The sequence below is a fragment of the Nicotiana tabacum genome, chromosome 19 (genome assembly GCF_000715075.1).
Source record: "Nicotiana tabacum cultivar K326 chromosome 19, ASM71507v2, whole genome shotgun sequence".
Lineage (NCBI taxonomy): Eukaryota > Viridiplantae > Streptophyta > Magnoliopsida > Solanales > Solanaceae > Nicotiana > Nicotiana tabacum.
The window spans coordinates 100067953-100078552 of NC_134098.1; the positions used below are offsets into that span (position 1 = coordinate 100067953).

General features: G+C 36.8%; 3 protein-coding genes across 4 annotated transcripts; all 3 read left to right on the top strand.

The window, feature by feature from the left end:
• Positions 1-576: 576 nt before the first annotated feature.
• Positions 577-4122, top strand: LOC107795694 (UDP-galactose/UDP-glucose transporter 4). Of its 2 annotated transcripts, XM_016618373.2 has the most exons (7): positions 577-1159; positions 1940-1968; positions 2073-2274; positions 2796-3038; positions 3154-3255; positions 3331-3438; positions 3570-4122. In XM_016618373.2, exons 1-7 carry the CDS (start codon positions 1034-1036, stop codon positions 3822-3824), a joined length of 1065 nt encoding a protein of 354 aa, XP_016473859.1. In that variant the 5' UTR covers positions 577-1033; the 3' UTR covers positions 3825-4122. The 2 variants fall into 2 exon arrangements, with proteins under 2 accessions (XP_016473859.1, XP_075094365.1); XM_075238264.1 differs by having other exon boundaries at positions 3154-3438.
• Positions 4123-4965: 843 nt separating this feature from the next.
• Positions 4966-8567, top strand: LOC142161622 (uncharacterized). Its single transcript, XM_016618368.2, has 3 exons — positions 4966-5270; positions 7331-7542; positions 7998-8567. Exons 1-3 carry the CDS (start codon positions 5018-5020, stop codon positions 8379-8381), a joined length of 849 nt encoding a protein of 282 aa, XP_016473854.1. The 5' UTR covers positions 4966-5017; the 3' UTR covers positions 8382-8567.
• Positions 8568-8778: 211 nt separating this feature from the next.
• On the top strand, positions 8779-10591 carry LOC107795693 (uncharacterized). Its single transcript, XM_016618370.2, has 3 exons — positions 8779-9397; positions 9657-9868; positions 9990-10591. The coding sequence occupies exons 1-3, from the start codon at positions 9208-9210 to the stop codon at positions 10371-10373; spliced, it is 786 nt and encodes a 261-aa protein (XP_016473856.2). The 5' UTR covers positions 8779-9207; the 3' UTR covers positions 10374-10591.
• The last annotated feature ends 9 nt before the right edge of the window (positions 10592-10600 follow it).

The following is a 10600-nucleotide window of genomic DNA, read 5'->3' on the forward strand; positions in this document are numbered from 1 at the left end:
TTAAAATTGAGCTACACGAATTTTGAACGCCGTAAAAGATCTAGCTGCTGTTATTCCTTATTAATTACTATGTGCTAAAAATAAATTTCGCTCCAACAAAATACAACTACTACCTCACTTAATATCACCTTTAATTTTCTGATGAAAAAACTTTTAATTTCTAGCTGCTGTTATTTCCTTAAATACTCCCTTCGTTCACTTTTACTTGACACGTTTTGACTTTTCACGCCCCTTAAGAAATAATAAATGAAGTGCATAATTTATTATGATACTTATATTAATTGATGCATATTTTATTGGATTTGAGAAAAAAATTTAAAATGAGTAATAAATAATGTGGGTATAACAAGAATTTTTTTTTTGTCTTCTTTTGATATGCGTAAAGTGATAAGTAAAAATGAAAATTTATTTTTAGTATAATGCCAAGTAAAAGTGAACCGAGAGAGTAATTACTATGTGCTAAAAATAAACTTCGGTCCTAAAAATAATGACTCCAACCTCATTTAATTTCTCTTTTTTCTGACGATTTTTCCTTATAATTTCTATAATTGGAAGGACTATTTAGTTACACAATTTAAGAAAGAGGGTCTAAATAATCGCAATTGAAGATTATCAGAATCTTCTCCTCCTCCTTCTCTCTTCTTTTACTGTGTGTCACCTCAAAACCGTGTAGACTCTTAAGTCTCTCTCTCTCTCTCTCTCTCTCTCTCTCTCTCTCTCTCTCTCTCTCTATTTAGAGTTCTTAACTTCTCTCCTTTCTCCAAAGCTGCTTCTCATTTTATTTTCTTGATTCTTTAAGTCCACCTGCGTATCTATGATTACTGTTGTTTTTATATTTATTTTTGTTAACGTAGTGGAACAGATACGCTTTCCTTAAATTCTTAAATTCTTGTCTTTTTTTCTGTATCCAAAGTCAACATGCAAGCTTCGAATCAGCCAACTTGATTTATAACCAAGTCCAATAACACCTTTTTTCGAGCCTCCTTCAAATAAAGGAAACAAATTGTGTGCAGAAAAAGTGAAATTAAAAAAGATGAAGAATGAAGAACAAGCTCTGTTTCTATTTGGTATTTCTCTTTCAACCCGACCCAGATGGCAACAGTTCCTCTTGTGCTCTTCTGGATTCTTTTTTGGGTATCTCGTCAATGGTGTCTGTGAGGTAACTCTTATGAATCTTTCTTCTTTTTAGCCCATTGTTATTTGGTCACTAAGTAATTTAATAAAGCAAGGAATTTGAAGTTTTGGGGGTATGGATTTCTTAAGTTTCATAAATATTTCTTCTTGTTTGGCAACTATTATTATGTGGTGTTTGGTCAACAAGAAATTTCACCCAAAAAAAAAAGTAGTTGAAGTTTTGGTTTTGATTTCTTTTCCTTTTTGCATGTTTAATGCTATGACTTGGGCTTAACTTTTTTCCTTCTCAAAATGGGTTTGATCTCATGTTATAAGTGTTTATGTGTTTTCAATTTAAAATTAATGAGGACAATTCTGAGTTTTGTCAGTAGTATTATATGTTAAATAAGGAATTTGTCTCTAACTAGGTAGGCTTGAGTGGACCAAGTTTGTAATTTAATATGCAGATTGCCCAAATCATCATTAACATTAATAAGAACTCCATTAGTTCTTAATTGTTGTTTTCTTATGTTTCTACTATGTTAATTTTTTTCTGGGACCCCTTTGTGGTCCATTTTGCAGAAGTAATATCTAAACTGTTAGTAAAAGAAATTGATGTTTGCCAACTTTTGCCTGAATTTCTACTACAAGGGCCCTTGCTTTTTTCTTTATTACGCAAGTGTAGCTATCAGTTTATTACATCTTTTCTGACTTCATATTATTCCTGGAATCAATTGACATCATCTTGGACTTTACTAGTGCACTTGAGTGTTTTCCTTTGTAAAGGTGAAGCTGATTCTAGCTTAATTTGTATGTTCCATTACAGGAATATGTCTATAATAGGCTTCAATTCAGGTAAGTTTGACATGCCCCTTTTAAGGATCATTATTAAATATTTTTGTCTTGGTCTGTATTAAGAGATTAATTTGCTCATGTGGTGAGTATTTGGCTTATTGCAGCTATGGATGGTACTTTACCTTTGTTCAAGGATGGGTTTATGTAGCTCTGATTTACTTCAATGGTTTTACTCCCAAGCAAATGGTGAACTCATGGAGGACTTATTTTAAGCTCTCTGCTGTTCTTATGGGCTCACAGGGATTAACCAAAGGGGCTTTGGCTTTCATCAATTATCCAGCGCAAATCATGTTCAAATCCGCCAAGGTGAATATCTAAGTCAATTCCTCTCTTCCTCGCGGAGAGATGATGATGCTTGTTTCTAATATATTAAAATAGACGAAAGTGAGCCTAGATGAAATTAGTAGAAGTAATCATACCAACCAGCAATCCCCGTATTTGGTAAATGTGGTAGACCAGTTTTATGACAGATCACGAAGGACTTTCAAGATGTTTCTTTAGTTTAACTTATCAATAAGAACAATAAGGACAAAAAACTAATATGATAACTTCGGTTTACTAAATACCTTGAGGCGCACCTTGACAACAGTCTTTTCTCTAACGTAAGATTTTCTTGCAATTAGTGTAATTACTTTGCATTCTTGATAGTTCATGACAGAATATGGTTAAAGATAATCTTGGTAACCAATTTTAAGGTGGATTAAAGATAATCTTGGTAACCAATGTTAATGTGGATTACAAGCTTGTGTTTCTCATTGATTAGCAGGATAGAAGTTTATTCGTCTGCTGCCTAACAAGCTTCATGTTCCAATTTACGAATATTCCAGGTTTTGCCTGTCATGGTGATGGGGGCCTTTATACCGGGTCTGCGACGAAAATATCCACCCCATGAATATATATCGGCAATACTCTTGGTAGTAGGCCTAATTCTTTTCACCTTGGCTGATGCGCAAACCTCGCCAAATTTCAGCATTATCGGTGTGCTAATGATATCTGGTGCTTTGATTATGGATTCCTTTGTGGGGAATTATCAAGAGGCCATCTTCAAGATGAATCCTAACACAACACAGGTTTATTTCATGTGCTTTGGCATTCAATATGATGCTTAATCATGAGAATAATCGTTCATGGCAAACTTGTGACTAACTCACACCTTTTGGATTGTTTAACCTTTAACTATAACAGATGGAGATGCTCTACTGCTCAACAATTGTCGGCTTTCCTATCTTGATAGTGGCTATGATTGTAACAGGAGAACTAAGGAAAGCATGGCCTTCATGTGCTCAGGTAATCATCACTAGTAACACATGCATCTTGTTTCAACCTTGTTTCCTGCTTACCTTGTTTTCTTTTTTCCTGCAGCATCCCTATGTTTACGGAGTCTTGGTGTTTGAAGCCTGCGCTACTTTCGTAGGTCAAGTGTCTGTCCTTTCCCTCATAGCGATATTTGGTGCCGCCACTACTACAATGGTTTGTTTCTATTTAGACTTGTCCTTTTGTGAAATTGTTTGATTATCTCATTATGACCGCGTATACATCTCCAACTATAACACGCAATTTGCTTGAATATGTACGACTATTAACTGTGTTGAAATTATCAGATTACAACTGCAAGGAAGGCCGTAACATTATTGCTTTCTTACATGATATTCACGAAGCCTTTGACCGAACAACATGGTACCGGATTGCTGTTGATGGCTATGTGTATCATAATGAAGATGTTGCCCGAAAACAAGCCCCTACCTAGGCCTCAGAAAACTATTCCTCTTCATCAAACTGAAAAACCATCTCAGACTGAAGATTACAGATTTCAAATAGGCGCTGAAGAGGAAGAAGAGAAGAGACCTTTGGTCTAAAACAAAATAGCACTTGTTTGCTCTAGCTTTAGTCTTATTATTTTATTTGATTAGGTTATAGTTGTAATATGGCAACAAAATGTTAGGCTCTTTTTTACTTTGTTGCAATTCATCTAAGGTGGTAACATTTGTGAAGTAATTTGTTTCCTCTGAGGGCATTTAGTCCAACTTTAGATGATGAATATATGGGTGCAGTAATGCCAAGTTCTTTAGGCTTGGAATCTCCTGGTTGACAAGTAACCAATAAATCTTTACTAATGATCCTTCTATATGAAAATTATACTGTTAAAAGTAAAAAGTTCAAGGTAACTGTGTTTCTTTTTTTCTTTTTCTTTTTTTCAATTTCATTTTGGTCAAAACTTAGGAATGTTTATTTACAGGATCAAGTGGCGAAGGTAGCCTCTCTCTCACACTAGCAGAACACATTTTTTGGCTGGACTAAAATCCCTGGATTTATACACAAGACCAAACACTAGTTTAAGATTTGTCGAGGCTTCAAGATATCATTAGCAAAAAAAAAAAAAAGGTAGTGTTTCCCATTTCAGAAAGTTAGTTCGTTTAACAGAATTTAGAAGAAGAACTCACTAATTTCATGGAAAAAAAATCAGTAATAGCCAGATTTATAACTGGTAATTTAAAAATAGTCACATTTCAAAAATAATTGAAATTTAGCATATGCTGGAGTTCGATTTTTTTTACATATATGCTGGAATTTCATAATGTGCTGGAGTTTCAACATAATATGCTGAAGTTTATACGCAGGAGCTCCATAATCCATTATATTACGTTGGAACTTTCCGTGTGCTGGAGTTCCAACGCAGGAGCTCCATAATCCGACATATTATACTGGAACTATTCATATTTCAGTAAAATAGTAGCTATTTTTCAATAGTTTTGGGAACGCAAGCTATTTTTCGATTATCAAATGGGCTATTCCATGCTATTTTCACAATTTTAATTGACTTATTGACCATCGAGAAGACAGGCCAACAAGCGTTAGCCCAGTAATGTTAAATGGGCTAAAGTTGACTAACGGAACCCAACATAAACAGTAGTGCATGTGCCCGCCACACGCCGTTTATGAGATACCAAAAAGACTAGAAAAAGTGCAAGGGACACGTGAAGGATGTAGAAACAGCCGTGGGTGACAAATTTTCAGCGCTAAATAACAGCTAAACACGTGTCCATACACAATGCAAAACTTGACAGCTACAGTACGGGAAGAAGAATTGAATAGTTCAGAGAAAATGGCGGAAACCAACAGGAACGGTGAAACACCATTGTTGAGATCAGAGGACGGAGAATTGGAGAAAGGAAGGAAGAATGGGAGGCCCAAAGAGCCATGGAAAGGGGAAGTAGTGAAGAGCATTGTATATGCAGGGCTTGATGCCATTGTCACTTCTTTCTCCCTCATTTCTTCCATCTCCGCTGGCCGTCTTTCCTCTGGTACTTACTCTCTACTCCATTTCTCCATTTTGGTAAATATTACATTTGATTTCAAGGTCGTAGATTTGATTCTTGTATAGGCCAAAATCCGTCCTTGTCATATTTAGCGTAATATGACACTAAAGAAAAAGTCGTTCGAGCTCGCCCATACATGCAGTGAAGTCATTGGCTGAGGTGCCGACATGAGCCATAATCGAGATGTTGATAGGGAGATGTTGATAGGGATCGCAGTCGAGATGTCAACAAGGGTCGAGGTCGAAATTGACTATTGATGATAAGACTTGTATCGGCTAATTTGTCGGCTAATTTGTACTACTAGGTTTCCTAGGAAACATGCCCCATATATATGCATGCCCCATATTCCAGTGGATTGTTCATACGAATCTTGGACCTATCTGTCATTCATCATCGTAGGCAAAATATTCGTTCAACCCATTCATTAATGGGTCAATCTTTCTCCTTATTTACTTAAAGATCATTTATTGCCATTTATTGTTAGTTATATCTCCATTAATGTTCATGCTTCAAGAATATTTTGCACTCATTGTCATCAACCATTTACTGGATCTGTCCCGTCTGCTGTACGTTTTAAAGATTAGTGTCTAGAGTTATTATCCTTAACTAGATTTAATCCTTTGTTACATAAATTCAATAGTTTAACCGGAAGTTATACTTTTTGGTCAAACAATTCTCATTCGTGTTGTCTAATAACGTTTCTATATGTTCCTACGTCCTGATTTTAAACTCAATTACATGTACTAATTACTCTTTGTTTTAAGCTTTTTCTAGTGGTGGAAATTGAAGTTATTTCCATTAATAATGATTTTGCGAAGCAGTATCAATTTTGATAGTATTGGACTATACTAGTAGCGATCAATTTTGAGTATTTGACATAGCAACCTTGCTTTGCTTAGCTAAAATAGAGACTTCTCTGTATTGTAATATTTGATCAAGGATATTTATGTAGAGAAAGGTTAGGTTTGGATATCAAGGGGTGCAGACACTAGCATTTTAAACTGTGAATTGCTTTTCAAAAACTTCTGTTTATTTGCAACCTGTGTGATTGACTCGGCCATGACGATATTAGTTGAGTATTTAGGTTTGTTTACCCTCAAAATCGGATAACAATTAAATTTGTAAGTGGTTTTAAAGATACGAGGATTAATTCGATACAAAGTGATAAATTAAGTTACTATTGAACAAACAAAGATAGAATAAATTTAAACCGTACGAGGAGGATAGTTCCAGCCTTATAGAAATATTTGCCCCCGAGCCGGGCTCGCCACGGCCGGCACCAATGAAAAAGAGAAAAAGGCTAGTGATAGAGAAAATAACGATATATTGCTCTGGTATGCGTGTTACAATAACTTTAATGAATTATCAGACCCCATTTATATAGTAGGAGAATTCTATTTTAGGTACAACTCTATAAAAGGTAAAAATCCTCCGATTAACTGAGTGCCGGTTCTTCATCGATACGTGCCGAGATTCCCGTCGTGATATTCGGATGGTCACGGATATTACGGCCTTCCGTTGGCCGTGCCCGATTGTCTGACAATATTCTTCAAAGTCGTTCAAGGATAAGGTCGAATCCGAACCGTGACCCCGATATTCTCGAGGCGGGCGTCGTCCCCCCGGATTCTGACTTGATGAGACATTTGCCTCGATCTCGTTCCCCTATCATCATGTCTCGAGCTTGGCTTATTTTATCGGAGACCGGGGTGTACCATGAGCCCGATTTTGCCCGTATACAAGGTTATTGGTTAAAGCTTCGAATCCAACATGATCAAGCGTTCAAAATATCAATTCACCTGACTAATAGAATGTATATACTAACCAATTTTACCCTCCTCCAGCTGGCTCTTTCCTAGTTCCTCAACTCCCATGAAGGAGAAAATCACAGGATGTATTTTCTTCTGTGGACTCGGATAGCATAGCTGTATATATTATGTTTTATCATTTTTGGTGTTTAGGGGTTACCCAAATGCGCATATGCATGTCTCAGTTCATGGGGAATATTGCAGCTAGCTTACTGTGTAAATGTTTGTTTTTTCTTGCAGTTGATGTTTTGGTGTTGGGTTTTGCTAATCTAGTGGCTGATGGAATATCTATGGGGTTTGGGGACTATGTATCAAGCAGCACGGAGAAGGATGTCGCTGCCAAAGAGAGGACAGTCACCGAGTGGGATGTCATTAACCAACACAGGCCTCAGAAGCAGGAATTACTACGACATTATCAGGAACTTGGAATGAACGATACTGATGCTAATACAGTATGATTTTATCCTATACTCTGATGCTCATCTCATTCACTATCAAGTTATAGATGCATCCTTAATCAGTAGACAGTGGCGTATCACCTTTAGCAGTGTCTCTTTCTAGTTTCCTTATCGTATCCCCTTTTCTTGAGGTAGAGTAATTAACTTTAACATTTATTTGTGGTGGAAATAACAAAGCTTGGTCCAACCCTTGGTGTTAGCCATGAAAATGATTATACTGCTTTAAATTAACTTGTGGTGGAAACTACTGAGCTTGTAGTGGTGTTCAGTTTGCAACTCTAAGATAGACAAGCCCTTGTTAGTTGAAATCTTCAATACTCAAATTTTGCTTCAGTTGCTATTCTGTTTTGTGAATGTAAAATGAGCTTTAAGCTGAAAATAGGATAAGTCTTCTAATGCTGCTAGGATATTAGTTGCCCGCAATTAACAATCTCTGCTGTTGGTACAAGGTGGTGAACATATTTTCCAAGTATCAGGACATAATGGTGGATGAGAAGATGGCAACTGAGAAAGGATTATTGCCACCAGATGAAGCTGAAAAACCATGGAAGAATGGACTAATCACATTTGCTGCCTTCATTGTGTTCGGTTGTGCTCCACTTCTGGCATTCATCGTGCTCATCCCGTTCACAAACAATGATACGCACAAGTTCATAGGTGCCATTGTGTTTTCCGCAGTTGCCCTTGCACTGCTGGGGATAGCTAAGGCCAAGATTGCTGGTCAGAATTATGCTCTTTCTGCAGCCATTACCCTTTTCAATGGACTCATTGCTGGTGCTGCTGCATATGGAATTGGTTGGACTCTTAGGAATGTTGCTGGCTTGGAAGAGTGATCGCTCACTACTATGTTGCAAAACTGGTTTTGCTGTTAAAAGCAAGCTAAGGGTTACAAAAAGTGAGAGCACTTGGTGATTTCCTAGTTTTTAACCTTTCTTGTGACAACAAAATCCTGCTCTTAATGTTCTTGAAATATTACTGTCCTAACTTGATGTAGTGAATGACTTTTCTTGTCTAACTAATGCACTTTTAAGTTTGAAAAGGAAAAGCACTAAAGAATCAAATGGCCTCTGCAGCAGTTAGAATTCCCGCTTATTGCGATATCTGTAATATAGATCCTTCATTCGTCTTGATTGTTCGCTTCCTCAACAAAAGTTAGTAGACTAGTAGTTTTAATTGTTAGAGCAATTGCCTACGTTAAGTTTTATTCCACCTTAATGTTCTAATTGAAACAATAATGGTGCATTCAAAATAAGAAGTAAACAAATTATTTGTTGTTTTCTTTTAAATCTCAAGTATTTTGAAGTTATTTAATATGTCAAAATGACCAACATTTGAGACAAGGGAGTAGAAAAGCTTCTTAATGTTATGGGTTAGGGAGTAGCAGAGCTTCTTAATATTATTGGTTATTTTGTGGAAACCCTTTAAAGTACTTCAGGCCTAGGACACACAGACTTTAGAAAATTTGTATAGGGAGAACTATCGGATGAAATTTAGACAAAATCAATAAATGTGTTCTTTGTACTCATACCTGTAAACATAGTTAAAGGATGTCTAGCTTCTCTATTTAATTTTTAATTACTTGATTTAATGAAAATATCAACTACAAATAAGCCTAATTAAAACAGTTGAACAAGAATATGGGTTAATAATAGGACCTAGATGGTTAAAACAGTTGAGAAAATGGCGGAAAGCAACAAGGATGGTGGATTTACGCCAGTGGTGGGAGAGAGACCGAAAAAGCCATGGAAAGGAGGAGAGGTAGTGAAGAGCATTATGAATGCAGGTCCTGACGCCATTGTCACTTCTTTCTCCCTCATCTCTTCCATCTCTGCCACCCATCATTCTTCTGGTACCTACTTCTCTTCCCAATTTCTCCATTTCTTGATTCTTAGTTATTATTACGTCCATTTACTTTAACAATTCTACTACTCTTTTCTTACAACCTGGTCTATTGTATCTGTGGAATTCAATTTGGATTATTTAGCCTAAACTCTAGAACCATCTAACTCCTAAGGGTGCATTGATTTGTGACCGTGTTTGAAAGCCAGGGCTTGTGCAAAACGAGTGTACTTATTATGATTGGTGCTACATGTTTCTTGTTATTGCAGTTGATATTTTGGTGTTGGGTTTTGCTAATCTAGTGGCTGATGGAATATCAAAGGGGTTTGGGGATTATGTATCAAGCAGAACTCAAAGGGATGTAGCTCCCAAGAAGAGGTCAGTCATTGAGTGGGATGTCATTAACCAACACAAGCCTCAGAAGCAGGGATTACTCCAACACTATCAGGCACTTGGAATGGATCTTACTGATGCTAATACTGTATGCTCCTGTAACTATTTAGTGTGCGTTATCTTAGCTTCTAATATAAGCATTTGAGTGCTGTTATGATATACTAGTTGCTGTATCGGTCGATTAACAACCTCTATTTGCTTGGTGCAAGGTGGTGAACATATTTGCAAAGTATAGGGACATACTGGTGGACAAGAAGATGGCAACTGAGAAAGGATCATTGCCACAAGAGCAAGGTGAGAAACCATGGAAGAATGGGCTAATCACATTTGCTGCTTTCATTGTCTCTGCTTGTGTCCCTCTTCTGGCATTCATTGTGCTCATCCCATTCACAAACAATGACACAAACAAATTCATAGGCGCCTCTGTGTTTTCTGCTGCTGTACTTGCACTACTAGGTATTGCCAAGGCCAAGATTGCTGGTCGGAGTTGTCCTCTTTCCGCGGCCACCACCCTTTTCAACGGAGCTATTGCTGGGGCTGCTGCCTATGGTATTGGTTGGACACTTAGGAATGTTGCTGGGCTGGAAGACTGATCCCCACCAGAGATAGATAAATTTAGGATATAAACTTGATGAGTTCTATCTTCAAGGTTCTTCCCATTAAATTTATTCTACTTTTAAAATCACTAAACATAATTCAATTGTAAAATTTTACTAGTAATTTTTTACATACATATCTATATCAATTGAACCCATTGAATATAGGCTCCATTCGCCTATGATCCCTACTATCTCAACTGGTTCTGTTATAGAGCTTTCCT

Excerpts from the sequence above, each read along its gene's own strand:
- LOC107795694 (XM_075238264.1), top strand. The coding sequence starts at position 1,034 with ATGAAGAATGAAGAACAAGCTCTGTTTCTATTTGGTATTTCTCTTTCA. Across the intron at positions 1,160-1,939 it reads TCGTCAATGGTGTCTGTGAG|GAATATGTCTATAATAGGCT; the intron begins GTAACTCTTATG and ends GTTCCATTACAG. Across the intron at positions 2,275-2,795 it reads TCATGTTCAAATCCGCCAAG|GTTTTGCCTGTCATGGTGAT; the intron begins GTGAATATCTAA and ends CGAATATTCCAG.
- LOC142161622 (XM_016618368.2), top strand. The coding sequence starts at position 5,018 with ATGCAAAACTTGACAGCTACAGTACGGGAAGAAGAATTGAATAGTTCA. Across the intron at positions 5,271-7,330 it reads CGCTGGCCGTCTTTCCTCTG|TTGATGTTTTGGTGTTGGGT; the intron begins GTACTTACTCTC and ends TTTTTCTTGCAG. Across the intron at positions 7,543-7,997 it reads ACGATACTGATGCTAATACA|GTGGTGAACATATTTTCCAA; the intron begins GTATGATTTTAT and ends TGTTGGTACAAG.
- LOC107795693 (XM_016618370.2), top strand. The coding sequence starts at position 9,208 with ATGGTTAAAACAGTTGAGAAAATGGCGGAAAGCAACAAGGATGGTGGA. Across the intron at positions 9,398-9,656 it reads TGCCACCCATCATTCTTCTG|TTGATATTTTGGTGTTGGGT; the intron begins GTACCTACTTCT and ends TTGTTATTGCAG. Across the intron at positions 9,869-9,989 it reads ATCTTACTGATGCTAATACT|GTGGTGAACATATTTGCAAA; the intron begins GTATGCTCCTGT and ends GCTTGGTGCAAG.